This window comes from Lepeophtheirus salmonis, chromosome 3 (assembly GCF_016086655.4).
Source record: "Lepeophtheirus salmonis chromosome 3, UVic_Lsal_1.4, whole genome shotgun sequence".
NCBI lineage: Eukaryota > Metazoa > Arthropoda > Copepoda > Siphonostomatoida > Caligidae > Lepeophtheirus > Lepeophtheirus salmonis.
Window position 1 is genome coordinate 28479435 of NC_052133.2, and position 20322 is coordinate 28499756.

The 20322-nt window shown below is 28.5% G+C and overlaps 1 protein-coding gene across 2 annotated transcripts in view; it reads right to left on the reverse strand.

Moving 5' to 3' along the window:
• Window positions 1-2278: 2278 nt before the first annotated feature.
• LOC121114848 (uncharacterized) overlaps window positions 2279-20322 on the reverse strand; it is a 133563-nt gene continuing 115519 nt past the window's right edge. For both annotated transcript variants that reach the window (XM_071887272.1, XM_040708934.2), the window contains exons 3-4: window positions 3195-3332; window positions 2279-3121 (exon numbers count right to left, since the gene is read on the reverse strand). In XM_071887272.1, the coding sequence (XP_071743373.1) occupies window positions 2893-3121; window positions 3195-3332 (367 nt within the window). In that variant the 3' untranslated portion in view covers window positions 2279-2892. The remainder of the gene's footprint in view (window positions 3122-3194; window positions 3333-20322) is intronic.

The window sequence follows — 20322 nt, forward strand, 5'->3', positions numbered from 1 at the left end:
ACAAATATTTAATGACGGTTACATACTCGATCTAGGAAGGAGGAGGAGAAGGAAATAAACAAGGGCATTAGCAAGAATTACTCTAATTTTGATTCTCAATTCTACTCGTAGTCCAACAAGGACTTAGGATTATAACTCTCTAACAAATATTCATGAGTACACAAAAGTATTAAATCAAGGTTTGAATATAACTGAATGTGTTAGGAAAGGAAATTCACTACTCAGGAGTTGAATAATAATGACAAAACTCAGGAAAAGAAAATTAATTCTTCAGAGGAACAATTATAATGAACCGGGCCAGTTAAAAAATACAAACAATTTACACCACTAACGATTATTGATATTAATCTCATGAATTTTTAGAAGTCCCATTTTCTAACAATTGGTAATCTGAAAAATTAATTTTATTTTCCTTAGCAGTTGTCATTATTATTTAATTCCTGAGGAGTGAAGATCCTTTCCTAAAAAGATTCAATTATATTCAAAACCAAATTAAACTTTCTTATGTGCTCAAAAAACACGAAGTGGAGTGTAAGACTGAGGATTTGTTCTGGAGTTATGAAGTAAGTAAGTCTTTATTGAATTTAGTGTAGAATTGGGGACTGACATCCGCGTAATTCTAGCAAATGTCAGTGTTTCTCAAATTTTCAGTTTTACCAAGTTGATTTTTGGTTTCTTTTTTTTTAACATGCCTATTATATAAATGATTTTCATTACTACAAATGATGCTCCACAAAAGGGATTTTTCTTTTCATTTTGTAAAAAAAGATAAAGAAAAAAAAACCCACTCATTTTTTTCTTTATGAAAAAAATAAAACAAACAAAACCACTATCAAATATTGAAGAAAATATGTTATTTATTTTACACTTCACACAGAGAATTCATTCATGTTAATCTAATTGTAAAGTATAACTATATATTCATTATGATACAGTTGTATCTTGTAGCTATTATCTTTTAAAACAGTTATGTTTTTCTTGCAAAAAAAAAGTATATTATTGATATAACCAGATATTTACTTGGCTATTTTCCTTATTAATTTTCTATTTTTATTTTGCTCGATATCCCTTTATTACTTTTCTCTATTAAAATTAACAAGCAAAGGGTTTCCCAGTGTTGCTCGACCAAAGTAGGGGAGTATAAAATCAGATTGTTAATGAGATTTCTTTTTCATGCTTAGACCCCTTCGGTGACGGCGAGCATTTTAATATGGGGCTTGTATAATATGTATTTGAATTTAAAAAAATATCTATAAAATTCAAATAACGTGCCAACATATATACACAAAAAAAATTTGTCGAGATGAGAAGTCCATATTCTATTTAAGTCTAGAAATTGCCAAATCGAAATTCGCAAATATTGTTACAAAAACTGTTTTGCACTAATTTTGCAAAAAAAAATAGTTAATATCATTTATTGCCCTACACATTTAAAGGAAAAAATCTACCAAAATATTTTTTCGTTCTTGCAAAAACAAAAAAAAGTTAAAGAGAATAATATCGTCGAAAAAAAACCCCTCAATTTATTTTATAAATGTTCCAGAAATTGAAAATACTATTGGATATAATTAAAGTGTAAAATTGGATGTTAAGGACACACACACAAACTCTACTTTATATGCAAATATGTACAGATTATCCATTTAATGGTTTGTTAAATTTTAGAAACTTAACTAATGAATGATTTATTAAGCAATTTATACTAAATAATTGTTACAAAATATAAAATGAATACAGAAGATATTCGTGGTTATAGTTTCGAAGTAAGAAAACTATGTCTTACATCAAGTTGCAGTTTTTAGACATTATGCTGAAGTCCACAATTCAATTCAGTTTAAAAAAAAATCAATTATGCCCTTTAAAAAAAAGGCTCATTAAAAATTCGAGTTTTAAGTAGGGAAAAACTTATATGAGAATTAGGAGATTAAAGATTAAAAGTTTTTTTGAAATTACATTTTGGTCGTTTCAGTTTGTATTAATTAGAAATCAAACAATCTCTAAATTTCAATCAATAGTAACTCAAATTTGATCCTATTTTCAACTTGAGAAATTTTCCTTTACAATTTGAAAATCAAGGGAGAGTTTGACTTTGTAGAGTTGGTTTAACCCTTAAAATACCAGCCAGTTTATTACAGGGATAATACCTTGGTAATTTGGATATATTGCGAGTGTAAAAAAATCGACGTTATTGATGCTAAATTGATTTTTATCATAACGTAGAATTAAAAATTAATTATCATATATTTTATAAAATAAAAATACAAAATTTTAATACGAATTTGATTGTTACCACAATTTTATTTCATAATCTTAATGCCTCATGTGTACTTTGTACAAATTACCAATTTATACATAAATTGCGATACAATAAACAAATAATCATTAATTCAGTCAGCAGTATAAGCTGTTAATTTAAGTGATGCAAATATTTTTTCTTTTTCTGATAATAATAAACAAATTCATATTCAATATATAACCTCGATATGAACTTCAATTTCATCATTTTGAAAATGCGGAATAGTAAATAAAATATTATATAGTTATATCTAAAATTGAATAAAATACATATACATTTAATGGAGTCATACAATTCTATAATTTGAAATTAATTAATTAATGTTACCAATATTGTAGATATATATATTAAAACCTAAGACGACACATTTATACAAATATAAATTGCAAATAAGTCCCCATTCACATTTAAGCATTGTTAAGAGTATAATATCTATCTCTTATCGACAAAAAGGGGATTCAAATGTGAAGAACACTAAAACCTATCACCAGGATTTGAAATTTTAAAACAGTAAAGAATGATTCAAGATAGCGTTCTTTTTTTTTTTTGTTCTCGTTTCGATTCTTTAAAAACTGAAATTAATAAATATTTGAAGATCATTTGACCTCATTTTGAGAGATCCATTCAGACTCCCATTCTGGACGATATCGAATCTCTGTAAATATAGGAACTGCTTTTTGATCCACCAGCCTGGAGGGGAGAAGTGTTACTCCAAGTGTCACATTTCGAATGTCTACAAGTGCCTCTAAAAATACAAAATATGAGCCGGGAGATGCTCGATCCATTCGGATACGAGCAAATTTTCTAGATACAAAAGATACAGATCTGAAAGTATTATAAACAAATTAAAAGTTGTATAAGATTATGTTTGTAATTAACATAGAGGGATTTAACTTACGATTTATCAAATGAGGATTTGTTTGGAATTGAATTTTTCTTTAAGTATAGCCAAAGTGGAGTAGAACGATACGAATCTGTCCAGAAAGCGGATACGGTTAGTCTCCAATGGCCATATGAACGCCGTGGTACTTCCAATCTATAAAAAAAATCAGTTATTTATTCATTATGTAGCGTTTTCATGTGACGTGAGTTAATATCAATCATTTTGGGAGCGAAAGCAACCAAGTTTTATAATAATGGAATCCCTTTTTTTATTAATATTAAGGAAAATAATGAACCATTGGATGTCAAAATGGGACCAACAAATGAAAGGACATAAAATTTACTGTCTATCAGAAATCTATCCTTTTATTACCTAGTTTTATTGTATATCAGACCCTAAAATGTATTAAAAATATGTTGTTAGATCGTTATACAATCTTATTTTCATATTGTTGATAAAAATTAAGTAAAACATAAGATGTTTTTCTAACTTTTCTCACTCCTAACTGATACAAAAAACCAAAAAAACATAGAAATCTAGCCATATTTTTTACATATTACTTTGATCTTTTTCAAATATTATCAGTCTTAATCATATGCACCCTTTTTATTATTAAAAAAATTATTTGATGAAGTTTCTTCAAGATATATTGGAAATTTGTTCATTTCATTCAGTAAAAATATCCACTTTGAGCCCTCAAGATGGCATCTCTTTCAATTATGATGTAATTTTTGACGTCAATGGAAGTGTTGTAAATGTAGGTATTATGAATGTCCAAATTGGGCGGAACTTTTAAATATGAAATAGTCACACAACCTAGAATTACATTCCAAATAATTTCCCAATAAAAAAATTGTAAAAATCTTATCAAAATCAATTTTTATCATGTACAAACGGGTTTCCTCATAAATTGGTTAATGATTAACTATTCTATTATGTTCAAGCTACTTAAAAACCTGGAGGTTAATTAAATGTAATGGACTACAATTGATACTAAATTGTAGTATTTTAAGATAAAAATGGGGAAAACTACACACTAACAGAAGAACAATGACCAGTAATGAACGAGTAGAATATAAATTCACCTCTCGTTGTCAAGCCATAAACAGTCAAATAATGATTTTGTGAATTTATAAAGTTGCAACTAATTGATTGTAAAGATAACAGTTAACGAATTAAATGATACAATGATTTTATCAAAGTAAGAAAACCCTATGGATATAAATGCTGCCTTTTCATATTTAAAACTATTACATGACAATTATTTTTATTTATAACAAAATAAAGGTCACATAGCGATCTTTACTACATCTCTCAACCTTTTCATTAAGAAAGAGAAATATAGTTTTTCGAAATAAATTGATAGTTTGTCAATTACTTATTTCCCCACAAAATGAAGGAAGCTTATATATTTAATTGTTGATATTATGCTCACTGCTTAATAAATCATTTGCCTGTGACGTCGGCATGGTTGATGTTGGCATTTTGGGAGCCTAAACAACCAAATTTTATAAAATAGTGGGATTTCAAAATAGGACCAACAAATGAAAGGATTTTATCCCTTTATTGCGTAGTTTTTTATATATCTGATTCTTATATCTATTCTGCTTATCATAGGCATAAAGTAAAACATGTCCATGCATGAGTTAAGTCTTTTTTTTATTCTTAAAGTCATTTGATGGAGTTTTACCAAAATTTGTTATATATTCGTTCATTTTATCTACGAAAATTATCAAAAACATAGAGTCTCTTTCAATTATGATATAATTTATGACGTCATTGAAAGCAAAGAGAAATGCTATTAGAACAAGACTTGACAACAAGAAAATTGCAAGTCAAACACAGTAGATATATTGGTTTCTAATAATGATTATATTACTATATATTATCCAAAAGGTGTTTGAAATACTGTTCAATGAACAAACTTTCAGACCTATAGAGATTAAAAATTTTAAAAAAAATAAAACAAATACAATGATTTATTAAAGTGATGAAAAAAATATGCCTTATTTTATGTGCCTTAAGCGGTGCAAAAACATATACCTGTAGATAAATATATAAATGTTTTGTTTTATAAAAAAATATTATATTGATTAAGATATTTTAGATATAAGAAACAATTTAATTAAATGAAGACAATGGAAATAGTGATCAGAAACAATTCAATATTCATAATCTGAAATGATTTGCAATATTACAAATGTGGTGAGTTAAAATTAACAATATTGAACAAAAATTAAGAAAAAAAAAAGAAAGAAAGGTTTTTACTAGGGGTGTGCCGATGCTTCGGAATCGGCAAGAATCGGCCTTTTCTTTTTGCTAAATAATGCTGATTTCACCAATACCTATTCATAATTATTTAACTTATTTGAGCTCATTTTTGGAGACAAAATTATGATTAAAAATTAGCTAGACTAAACGACGTCCTTCAAACAAATTCAAAATAAGAAAAGAAGGGGGAGGGGAAAGTACATTGAAATATTATGCAAATTTGCAGAATTGTATAGGGAATTTACTTGAAATTAACCATTTAGATATAACCTTGTTTAATAGAAATACAAGGTTATACGATGTCCATAACGCTTTTCTAACTGATGCTTGACTTCTACCACGCTTTATAATAGTGGTCGAAAAGAGTATATACCGATACTGTTAATCTTATTATTTCTAATATTATATGCTGTTAATATACAAGTGTTATACTCTATGACGTTAAATCTGTCTGTCCTGCCCAGGATTAAGTACGGTACGTCAAATTGAAAATTATTGCAAACCCGATTACATTATGGTATAACCTTGTATTTCTATAACCTTGGAAATTAACACATTTTTTAGTGCACCATAAATTTGAAATGTATCCATGAGTTTTTAAAAAAGTCCGTAACCGTAGGAGTTGGATTAAGGGGTTTACTCTAAGCCATTAAGTCACTTTTTCACTAAATATTTATTTTTTGAATCTATGATGAAAAATATGTTTGAAAACAGAACTGAAGGCAAGTCCATATTTTCTGATTCAAGTTAGAGTCCTCAGTATACGTTCCGAGTCTATTAAATTTACATATTTCAATTCCTAGGGCAAGAGTATAAAACTTAGTTTGGAACAGGAGACAGGTTTAGAAATTTGATCTCAATTTGGTCGAATTAGTTAAATAATTTGTGTCACAAGTATTGTATTTTAGCATGGAGGAATTTGATCAGAGGCCAAGGGGTGAGGAGGCTGACTTTAAATATCTAACAAAGGAACTCAGTAACTCCCTAATACGAGCCAATCAGAAATTAATTGACTCCTGAGCACGGAGAGTAAAGCACGTTTTAAAATTAAAATTTATTAACAACTAATTATCATTAATAAATGTATGTACTTTTCCCTATCGGTGATTAATTAAAAGTTAATCATAAAAAAAAAAAATGAAAATGTCATTTCTTTATAAAATTCCTTTATACATAATAAAGAATTGGTATCGGAATCGACCATAAAGATGGTATCGAGGTCTTATCCAGAATCAGCTACAAATTTGATATCGGTACATACCTAGTTTTTATACTTCCAGGACCTATTTTGTTCAAATTGCATCAAGCAATTTTTTCTTTTGTAATTATGTTAAATGTGTTATTTAAAAAAAATAATGTAGATGGGCAGTGAGTTATTTGTTTAATCATTGGTAAATTTTTCTTTTAATATAATATATATAAAAAAGTAGGTCTGAAATCAGATGTTAGTAGTTTATTTCGGTTCTACTGGGTACTATAGTGGTACTGAGGTACTAATGCATTTAGAATGGTACTATACTATAACATAAAACGGATATAATTAATCAGAGGGATTTATAGGATGATAAACTTTTCCACATTTTGGAAGAAGTAAAATATGGTTATCAACTTAATTTTCTTGCGTACTATATGTAGTAGAACATTGGAAGAAAGAGCATGTTTCCTTTGCTAACAATCACTGGAGACATCCCAACATTTTTAGTTTGAGTGTACTCATGTAGGTAGTAAGTACATATAATAGATCAAGTAATTGAGATTTTTTTTTCAATTTTAAATTGAGAATTGTAAAATTTTTCAGATTTCTATACGGGCCCATATCAAGAGGAAATAAATTACATTACTGTAAAGGTACAGTTTAAATATATAAATTTAGATGCAGAAGAACACCGTTGCCTCATGATTTTTCTCTAATATTGTATTTAGTATGTCCAAAAATTAAAATTAATGTTATTATATAATAATAAGTGACGATATAGTTATACCAAGGTACACAATATATATATATTAACATACATATAATTTTTATAAATGAAGTTTACCCTCTTAAGAATAGAAAATTTGCAATTTTCTTTTTTATTCACTAAAAGCTTGACTAAAGGCCATAAAAAAATTAGAAATTATTTTATACAAAGCTTTAACGAGAAGATATCTCTATAAATAGATTATGAGTTTATCATCTTTTTTAGCTACCTCTTTCTATATAATATAGTTGTACTAATCTAATAAAAAAACTCCCAACAAATACACAAAAAATTAAATTTCACTTCACTACTTTTGCCTAAGGAACAATTACCTTCTCATAATAAATAATATAACTCTAAAAAGAAATACTATTGGCACTATTTCATCGTAACTTATTTGTATCTCATTAAACATGTACTTTCCTAAACTTACTCTTGCTTATATATTATACTAAGGCCTTAGGAAAGAGTTATCAATAGAGTTACTTCGTTGGTGGAGATAAATTTAGGCTAATTGTGTATGTCCTCAAAAAATAATGATGCACCTCAATGAGTTAGGAAAAACAATGATCGAATGTATGACTAATATAATGAGTTTGTGTACAATTTGCTACCAAAAAAGGAGATTAATATCTTAATAAGAATTTAGAGTACATGTGTTGAAAATAATTGTAGGGCTGGTACGGTACGATGTTGTACCGCGGTTCGGTTCGATACAACCCTTACAATTTGATACATTTCTACCCTCGGTTCGGTACCTATATATACATTCACATATTAAATATTTAGATATAAAACTTTTTTTAATCAATAGATTTAGATAGTGAGGTAAGATCAATAATCATCCTTTTATTTAAGAAATATTTTCGGCATTTTTTATACAAGAAAAAAAAAAAAAAAAAAAAAAGATAATGACTTACAAAAGGATAAAATACATCCCAGTTTACCAAAACCCAGGGGTATTTATGTAAATATATTTCCTAATATTTCCAAGTTAGCTTCACGATATCTTGCAACTACAGGTACTTTTGTATCAAGCAAAAACATTTTCCGACAGCTGTCAATATTGTGACTGCTAATCGGTCTTGTTTATTACGGAAAAGGTAGACAAGCTGAATTCGTGAATAGTAGTATTATATAACGCGTGTATATTTTATATCAACCTTTGTGTTTTTAGAGAAGTTAAGTATATTTAGGAATAATTTAATTCTAAAGAACCTAAGTTAATAAAGAATAAAATGTCGAAAAATTTGAAAAACGATCTTAATTCTATTAAAAAATATATTTGACCAAAAATGCTGTACCAAACTGCTTACCGTGAAGGGTATACTGCAGTTCGTTCCAAACCGTGGGTTTAGCCTGAAATATAGGATTCCCTGGCTTAACATATGCCCCAGCATTAGACTGATTGATTTTTTTTTTTTTTTGGTGTGATGTAATTTTGGAATGTATACTATTTTTCTTGACTATTTCACAAGTCAACAATAAATGAATTAGAAACTCCATTTTAATTACTGGGCTACTTGACGCCCTAATCACGAATCTGTAATTAGTTTTTAGTAACAAAAAAATTATGCTGATTTAAGATATTTACATATATTTTATATGCAACGGTCCAATCCAAAGAGAATGAAATTAAATCTTAAATAACCAACATATTTTAATGGTTTTGTTTGAAAAAGAGTAATAATACCTAGGCCTATCAATTGTTTTTACGCCAACAAGATACATGTATAACATTCTTTTCCCAATCTTGTTGCTCCGATTATAGTAAAAACAAATGTTTAGATATTTGTATGCACTAAAATAATTGAGTGGTGACTGTTGATTTATTTCAAGATAAAGATGCTACCATATGAAGAATAAATGCACATATATTCTTTCTACTTTATTGGTTTATGTTTTAATGGGTTCCTTTTCCTTCTTCTTTTAATTCGGCAATGTTTACATATACAAAGTGTTCTAAAATAATGATATTGAATAAACTGTTAAAGAAGTTTTTACATTGTACATTAAACTGATTCTTGAAATGATTCAAGCCATATTAATAAATGGCTAGAGGTTGTTCACGGCCTCTGAACTAGTCAATTTTACAATTTTTAGAAAAAAAAACAAATTTTTTTAGACAAAAATAGTAAAAGTTAGTAAAAATGCTACAATTTGTAAAAATAGCTATTTTACATTTATAACCAATCTTTCAAAAAATTTATTTCTAGTAAAAAGATGACAAATAAAAGCCAGCTGGAATGCGTAAATGGCATACCTTTCCTTCTTTTTTTATCCTTTATGTATAGGGTGAGGAATATGACTCAAAATTTATATTTCTTGATATTTTACTAACAGCCAAAAATTTGTCCCCCCCACCTCCAACATTTCGAAAAAAAAACACCATTGTTTTAAGAACCAGTAACTTGAACATATATCAGAATTTAACTATTTAAATATATTTGACGTCAATAATTTAATAAATAGTTGATGAGATGCATGATTTGAGATGAGAATGATGAAGATTAATCACCACGTTTGAGTATATGGCTGAGTCTGATTGAAGGTACGACACCAATCATTCTAATAATCAATTTTCTAAATATATATATTTTTTTTGAATATTTTTCAGAAAAATGTTTATTATATTTAGCTAAATTGCTTTCGGCATACTGTCTGTGTACTTTAATAAATAACTATAACTGTGCAAAATATACTTTTCTTTGCTCCAGAACTATTGTATCTATAGTGAGGAGTGGCAGGAGGGTCCATGGGATACTTTATGGGTGGCAAAAAATAGACATACCCAAAATTGTATAAAATAAGAATCTAAATTTCTTTTAAGAACACATAATGGGAAAAATCTCAATTAGAAAAATTATCTATGGACATCTGGATGTCACCGTATTAATGCCCTTATAATTTAAGGAGTCTTTTCACGAATGCTATATATGCAGAGAGTTGCTGACACCGTTAAGCTTCATAACAAAGCATATAAAGGATTCTATCATTTGAGTGCTCTAATAAGAAATTATAGCTCTCTTCAAAGGAATATAAAAATACAAAGATGTGACCAACATTATAAAGATACTAATGGGGATTACATATATTTAGATAATCATTATACTATCTAAAAATTATGCATTTTTTATATTGCAATTCAAGAGTGATAAATGTTTAAACTCTGGGAGTAATGAATGAAGAAAAGATGGATGTGTGTGTTTAATGCCTAAAAATTAGAGCAAAAGAAGACGGTGATAAAAAGGGTTGATGATAAATATCTAATCATAAAAAGATGTTCTAAATGACATCGTGATAAAGAATCATGCACTTACGTTTTTGAGGCCTATATAAAATAATTGAACTCTTTATTCCTAATATTGTAGATACATAAAGTTGCTTTTTCTCTTGTTTTTCGCATTATTTTACTATATTTGCCTGATTAAAATTACAAACTTAATGCTTCTATGGACTTTTGGAGTTCCATGGTGTAATTCATTCCATCCTTGTCTATATTAAAGACATACTAAGAATCAAAGTTCAGCTCTCCTATTAAGTATCTCCAACTGCCAGCCTATTTTTAATTTAATAGAAGAATTTATGTATGTGTGTTCCATTATTTTTACTACCTTTATATCAGTGATTCTCAAACTTCGGATCCTTTATAAGTGAAGGTATGCTAACCACTCTATAGGGATACATAGAGGCTTGAGTAAGGAGGGGGGGGGGTCATAGGGAAATCTTATATAAAAGATGATTTTGGAGATCTTGACATTTTCTTAAGAAACCTGTATACACAGGTAACCTGTATACCTGTGTAACTTGTGTCCAAGTTATTAATATTCAATTTGCAACAATCAACAGTAAAATGAAGTCATATTTTTGTATTTAGGGAAATAAAAGGAAGAAGTTGATCAATTAACTTGCTCTATTGAAGTTCTTGAAGCAAGACACATTCAAAAGGCTCAGAGGGTTCGTGCAAATGAGGATTGATGAAAGAAAAACATATGACCTAAAGTGTTAATTTATCGTTCATAAGAATTAGGACATCTCTTAACCCTTTCATTTTATTTTTTTCAAAATACAAAGATATAAAGAATTACTATGTACTGTTGTATCAGCGGTTGGCATATTGATTTTTTTTCATATTAGTTATATGTTATGTATTCCACAAAACATTATCAACTAGGATCAACTATTTTTGATAGCTGTCGATTTGTTTAGTGAGCTTTATATTTGTGTTCTGAATGTTAATTTGTTGAAATCAATTGATTTCTTGTTGAGTGTTGAGTATACTTAAAACTAAGTCCTTGCTTAAAACTATAAACAAAATAGTGAAACGCACTCGTTAGCTTGATGATATTTTTTTGGTATCCTCAACGCCTCTAACGGAGAAAAAAGTTTGTTGATTACATGGTCATTGTTTCGTCACTTGGTTTTTAGGTTTGGGTATCCCTACCATAAAATAAATAATAGACGAATATTTGAAGACAATAGCGGGTAATTCCTTAGCGATATGTTAGTTTTGAGTCTTTTTTCTTTTTCTTTTGAGAAAAGGTTAAGAAATATTATTTCTTACGTTTTGAACGTTGATCTTTTGAATTCTAATTCACTTAAGAGTGATATATACGGTCATGCCTAATATTATATAAATAATTAACACATATTCCAAATTTTGGAAGGATACAATTGGCTAATTAACAACTTATCTCAAGTCTTTTTCTATCTCTTATTAAAGGAGAGGTTGATAATTACAATGAAAATTATTTGTGGTAAAACTTTATATTTACATGGACGGCATTAAACCACATGTTACATCATGCAATTAGACAAATTGATTTAATAATTATATAAACGTCATTTTAGATTTTTGGTAATTATAATTAATTATCCAATAGTGATGTCACGAATCGCATGTTCGAACCTGTTTGCGAACTACTAAACTGAGACAAGCAGATTCTTCGTTTAATATACATAAAATAACCTGTTTGTGATTTGTGAATTTTTACTGATTTACCAAAAACAATGAAACGTTCTCATTCATCTTGGGTGTGCTTACCTCTCTTTTGTCAAGAGGCACGCATCTTAATCACACTCAAACCAAAATATAAAATTCATCCTTTAAAAATTAGAGAAAAATTACAAATTACTTAATTTACTTAAATTACTCCTGTATCGCCTTTAACAATGAAGCAGGTTTACTCCTTCCTGGCCGTCTCTGGTATTTCATACGTACTATTCAGACAAAAAAATAGGATAAGAAAGAACCAGATCTCCAGTCTAATCATCCAGGATCACAACCGGTAAAATTTATATGATGATCCTCCAAGAAAAAGGAACTATTAGAGCAGATAATTTTTTTTCATCCAGAACCACAATTTAAGGATGTGTTACTTCACGAGATTAAAAAATCTTTAAAATTAGATTTTAATCATTGTCCCTGTATCACGTTGCCAAGAATCTCCTATTTGTACATAATCTATTAATACATTCGAAGCGAATCAGGTATAATTGCTTCTTTCAAAGAATGTGTAACAATAATTACACGCTATTTTATGTATCAAAGCTATTAAACATTTCCTTAATGATTCATCCTCTTAATTAATCATACATTTATAAATCTGCATGTTGAAGGGTTAAAATCCCATTAAAAACTTTTTTTTACTTGACTACTCTCTTTAAAGGTGTTTTTATGCCGGAAACACATAAAGAGTAGGTAACTACTTATCCTTTTTTCTCAGAGGGCTAGAGTTGCCGGAAATTTTAACTGTGTTATATTTCAAGGGAGAGATAGAAAAATAACAATTTGAATTCAGTTTTCCCAAAGCTATTACACAAAGTGACAAAACAATTGGATTGCAGATTGAAGATATTTCCTTTTTAACGATAAAACTTTATCCCTCCGCTGTGATGTCCTTTATGTGATTCCTTAGATGACGTTACCTTGCTATTTTTTCTTTATGACATGGAATTTTGTCTTGCCTTTACAGAATTTACCATCTTAAATCAATTAAAAGGGTTAACTCATAGAGATTAATAGTTAATTAAATGTAGAGTAATTAAAGACACCATATTTTTCTCCAATGTGCTAAACAGTATTCTAGTAGCCGACTAAATTTGGACAAAACTAATCATGGGGTCATTGTTTCGAAATTTAATTTATAGCTTTGAGTGTTCTTACTATCGTTGCAGCGACAACTTGCTATATTTGGAGGAGAACAGCTTAGCATGACGTTTCATTGGATTAACTACTCACAGCTATGAGAGAAAACAAATATATAATAATCTAATTACGTGTCTAGCATGGAAATAGACAAGAATGATTGATGAAAGAATGTATAGTCCGAAAAGGACTTAGCCCTTTTATGACCTCCCCCTCCCCCCTCCCCCAAATAATCAGTTTTATTATCCGTCATTTATGACCACACTCAGATGTTATAACATTACACTTAGATCTTCTATCCTCAAGAATGAATGAATAATGATAACAGCTTTGGAAAATAAAAAAAATCGATTAGATTGCCAACTTGAAACATTGTAACACGAGAGTAACCTGTAATTGTCAATGAAAAAAGCTGATAGAACTAAACAACGGAACAAGATAGGAATTGTTAACTCACCTCAACAAATCTCCCATCGCTACCTATTGCCAGATACGGGAATATTCTCTAAATTGCTGTGAGCGTAAATACCACCCCTTAAAGAATGCCATAAAAAGTTTGGTAACTTTGAGAAATGACATATTTGATGATAAACATCACACTAGACTATAATATGGTGCTATAATTCTCTTACTGATTACGTCTTCACCTTTATTGTACCACGCAACTTTTTCTTCAAAAAAGGCCCAAAATCATCCAGTAATTGGGCAATAAAATTTACCAAATGCTATTTTTCACTTAATACTTGCGGACTATTATTATCGTATTATTTATTCACAATTTTTAAAATGAATTATTTTATATATATTCGAAACTGTATTTATTATATTTTATTCAAAGTAAAATTTAATACATTTGTAATTCTATATAATAGACAAAATTTCTTAATAGAAATAATAAAATGCCGAATACAAATATTAAATATGTAACGGTCAATGTGGAAAATCAGAAATTTTGCAAAATGCCCGGGGGGGGAGTCTATAAAATTTCCGTTCATTTATATTGTCAGGTAAAATAATTCTGGGTAATTTGATTGTTAAACAATTCATTTTAAGCAATTTGATAATTAAGGATTTGTTTATGATACAATTTCATTGCAATCAATTTGTTAATGGTGTGTATTTTCACTGAAATTTTGATTGTATTCGGACAATCAAACTATTGTATGGTAAGAAGTTGTAACGTAAGACCCCATTTCTTTTGGCAAAATATAACTTGGCCAACATGTTTTGTAGGTATCTCCTGAGTATCAAGGACCTCTTCTAATATTATATAATACATGCCGCTTGTTCAGGTAGACAGAAGGGCTGTCATGCAAATTCACATAAAATGACCACTCCATTGGAAATTTTATAGACTGCCGAGGCATTTTTGACATTGCCGCTCAAACGGGCATTTTGCAAGTTGCCCTTCCATTTTGCAAAACGCTGAAATTTTCCACATTGCCCGTAACATATATACGGCAAAGGATGAATAAAAAAATTGTATTCCTGTCCTTTTGAAAACGGAGCATAATTATAGTACAACCTATTACTTGGTTTATTAGCCATGATGTAGGAAGTGAGACGGGTGAATGGACAGCTGACAATGATAGGTATTTTTGTGTTAACATGTATATATATATATTTAATTTTCGCTCACTTCAATTCAAACACACCTCTACCCATATAATATAACTTACATGAGTACAATTGTATTTACACATAGTAGGGCATTCAAATCTCTTCAGTGTACGAACATTATTAAACAAATCATCAACACGAATTGGGATTATTTATTTGTGTATAGACATCTTTTTAATAACTTAATCAAAATTTATTCTGAAAATATAATCATGATTGCCTATGTAGTCCAAAATAACCTTGAAGGGTCATCAGCTGAACAAATGATGTAACACTTTATTATTCCATCTATTAATCCCTGATTCACTTTTTTTTAAATAAAAATATACCTATAAATTTGTAGATAGTTAACAATGGGATTTAATATGATGAATTCAATTGAATGTTTTTTTTATAAATAAATTCAATTACAATGTACATATTTGAACTTTGTAATTTGATTATAATTAAGCATTCTATTTAACCAAGACTAAATCCTTATTTTGATTTGATTAAGTGGTATTCCAAAACGAAGAATACATTTTAGTCATTCTGTATCTAAACAATTTGGGATGTAGATGTTATAAGGGTTATTATTCAATAGTTGTATGACCTTCTTCAATTTGAAAAACGCTTTTCAAAAAAAAATTTGATCTTAGGTTATACATAAAGGACAAAAAAAAAGTACGTACTATTCCGGGACACAATGTTTCATAGAAAACTTTGGAAAGATTGTTAATTTATCTAAAACATTTCTTTTTTATGAACTGCATTGTTTTGACTTAAGTTGACTAATTTTATGTCAAAACTATATTTTACAACTTTTATAACCCTACACAACTTCCGAACCAGGGGTTTGGGAATCATTTGGACTCAGAGAGCCATAAAAAAATATATATTTTTTGAGATGGTAGTTTAATCTTCAATTTTTCGCTAGTTTTAAAATTTGAGCAAGTTACCTTATATATTTTTAAGAATTAATGATACTGCAACTACGGATTCCAATAAACATTTAGTACAGTATCCATTCAAAAACTTCAGTACTCCTATACCATTTAAAGTACAGATAAACCCATACAACACTAAAATCTACTAATTTCAAGCAGTATGCTGCAGATAATATGGTTTTTTTTGAAGCTAGAATATGTGTACATGCTAGAACACCCCGCCCCCCCCCTACCAATATGAGTTTTGTTAAAATATTTAGTAATATTAGTATTACATAATTATTCGTCAGTGGTGTATATTAATGTTTTGTAAAGTGTATTAATATTATGTGTTAATAATGTTAGTATATTATGGTATTTGTCGTCTTGGGGGGAGATGTGAGGTCATCGTATATAGTAAGATTAAAACTTGTATGCATATAATATTAGAATGTACCTTTGTATAGAACCGTCTAATAGTGTAAACGTTTGTACGGTTGGTAACTCAAAACTAATAAAACTTCATGGGAGATTAAATGCTCACCTCCAAAATTTCTTTAAATTTTTAGATTTACCGCGTTAATTTTTGTATTTCTTTTTTTACATACCACTTTATTCATAATTCTATAATCACCTTCCCAGTAATGGAAAGTTCAGCACATTATTTTTATAGCAAGTATTTTTTTTTTAAATAAACTAAAATTCATTCTAAATAATGCATAATATATTAGAATATTTAAAAAGAATTACTTTGATGTAGTATTTTATTCTTTATTTTAATAGCAAAATGGAATCATTAATTATATATATATGATCCTATACTGAAAGAAAAAAAAGTTATTTAAATAATTCGACTAACAAATACTTTTGAGGAATACATTATTTGATTGACTTCTCAAGATGTTGAATTATATTACTTTAAAATTAATAAACATATTATTATACAATAGAGGATATATTATAATACCTAACTCTACATATTAAGGGTTCAAATAATAAAGACAATAAATTATACAAGGAACAATTGCAACACTATTGACTGGGCTTCGTAACGAATTTTACAATGTCTTAAATTTTTACTCAATTACTCTGTCTTAATTTTAGTCAATTAATTCAACTGATAACAAAATATTCAATAATTCAAATCATATGTGCAAGTTACAGTTAATAAATAATAATAATAAAATAATAATCACAATATAAGAAAAATATTCCTACTACAAAAAATTACATTCATCCTTCAAAATCTGTATTTAAATAACGTGACATTAGTAAAGTCTCATACGTCCTCTGTTGCAACTATTCCCAGCCTGTCCAACATATATCTTATCATGTTTCCGCTTTTCATATCGAAGGCTTTTTCAACGTTTTTTTAACAAAATTTATTTGGGCGAGCTTTTTTTCAGCTAGGATCATTTCAGCAAAGTTTTAATAATTTATATAATAATGACAAGGGAAATGAACACTACCAATAGACTAATAATAATAATTTTTGACTTAATTTCATAAGAAACTTCAAAATTATATTTTTACATTCTTGGGAAGGAGTTTGACTGAAATTTTTTTGGAATTATGTTTATTTTATATTTGAGTAAAAAAACGGAATGATCTTTTATCATAAAAACATGAAAATTAAATATATTTCGTGTTAGAGTGTAAAGAAAAATCCTAGCGACATTCCTGATTTTATGGAGTTTCTCGGAGTCCGAAGCGCTACTACTCATCATTGACTCAACCCACAATGTCACCCAGACAATTTTTCAAGTATAAAAAAAGTTGGTATACATCAAATTTCTTTTTAAAAACTCCCATAAACTATTCTTTAATATTTTTTTATTAGGTTCCTTCATATTAAAATATAAATATAATAATAATGAAGTCTAGGGCAATTACGTACAGATGCATAAAAAACATTAAAGTTGAAATTTAGTGCCCCGGAGTTGAACCACATCTACTATAACTATACTTGCAGAACAAATTCATTAACATGAAATAAAATCTCCAAATTAAATGTAATACATAAAATTAAAATGATAAAATAGGATACTATAATAAGCTTGTCCTAAAATTCTTGATTATTCTTTTAAAAACTCTTCCCTTGTTGGATCCCATAGAAGGAATACACTTCTGTGGGCCATGTATATTCAGATGTGCCAATATTTTATCCCTAACTTCTTCCACAACAATCGGTTCATATGACGTCAGTTTGCTTGCAATAAGAGCTTTTGAGTTTAACAATTGCCTTGGTTTCGGATGAAGCTTCCTTTTTTATTTGTGAAATTCAAAACATCACAATGGCTTTCTGATACTTTTCCTCTCAACCCATCAAACCTTTTACATTTAATTTTACAAATGTCTTTAGAATGGTTAAAGACGGGGAATCTACAAACCCATGGACTTTGTCATTGAATATCCTTTAATATTGAACTATACTACACATTCTTTCCCAACTTTTTTGAGTTCTACCCTTGAAATATGTGTAGGCACCTTCCATTGAGAGATGAATAAAATTTGGAGTGCATTTCATGAAAATGAAGGAGTTGGAGGCCATATATACACCATTAAGTTATTTGACTATATTTAGAAATAAAATTTTACATTTTATTTCTACATATATTGAAAAATATAAGAATTACAAACAAAAAATACTTGAATATATATTGTATATATTAAATCAGCAATATACTATTATATACTAATTGCAATCATTTATATACTATTAATTCTCTTTTTGCAGAAAAGTCAAAAATGCAACTCGCAAACAAATAACATTACAAGGATGTGAAACGGCTTATGAAGGAATCAATTTCTTAATGTAAAGGATGGATGTACTCTGTGCATTGAGTAAATCAAGTCTATTCTAGATTTTTATTTATAGACACAGTTACTCAAAGATTATTCTCTACATTAAGGTGCAACTTTTATTTATTTTTTATACAAGTTAGTACGGAAAAGGTCTTCTCACATAAACAAATTGAGTCAAATTGAGGAATTAAATGTAAAGCTGCTTTAGTGACTCATTCATAATTGAAATCCATAATTCGTCATAAGTTCAAAATTTCGATAATCTCATCTCCACATACATAATCCATCTGAGACGACAGATAATAAGCTGTAAAAGGGGCGTTTTTTTAATGAAGTTCGCTTTTTTTTGGTTATCTACATTTACTCATTTAAAAAATTACTTTGTATTCCGTAATATATTTAGTGATGAAAATCATGAGTATATTGGGCAAGTCAAAAAAAATATAACAATTATAACTCCGCAGCAAATCTCCAGGGTTACGCTCAATCCGGATTTGAATATTATTCAATGTTAGAGGAAAGAAAGTCCACTACTCAGGAGTAAAAAGTTAAAAAAAGATGGAGGAAAAAGATAAAATTCACTTATGAAAAGGAGAAAATCCTGCGAATATGCTTTTTTTATTCCATAAGAAGTAGTTACAAATGCATTTTCATGAAAAGTTAGTATACCATACTTTGTATCCCCCAAAGACCCCCTCCACAACGCATTTTATATATACGAGTAGTATGTAGATAATTTTTTAACTACTTGGTAAAATGTATTTTTTTGATTACACTTTAACAAATATTAATTAGTATTTATCTACTTATATTTTACAAACTTTTCAACTGCATATAAAAGAAATTCTAAAAATATTTGCAATTAATTTACAAATTTAAATAACTGGGAAATTTATTTTAATGCAAGGATTTATATATACAAGTGGTAACTTTTGAAATGCCTAAGCCCGTGATTGCTCATTTTTGCTTCCCTTTACTTCAAATATGTATTAATAATTAATATAGCAAAGCACATCTGCTCATGTCATTATTGCATCCAATTACATATTAATATTGGATAAGAATATACGCCATCTCATTATTTATCTATGTAGTATATATAAGGAGCTGTAAATTATGTTTATTGGATAAATATATGTAGAATTTGCCTATATGTAAAAATAAAAGAAGCTAAAAAATGATATACTAACTTGTGATGAAAATCGATTATATTTTGGGCATGTTAATAAAAAAGAAACCAAAAATCAACATGTCAACTGTCAAAATTTGAAAAAATATTTTAGAGGGGAGTAGTTTAGCTGTCATGACGCCTTATAAGATGAGCTACAATAAGCTGTGACAAGAGAGGATGGGGAGAAGGGCATTAACAAGAATGACTCCAAAGTTGATCCTCTATTCTACTTTGAGTCTAACAGGGACTTTCAATTATAACT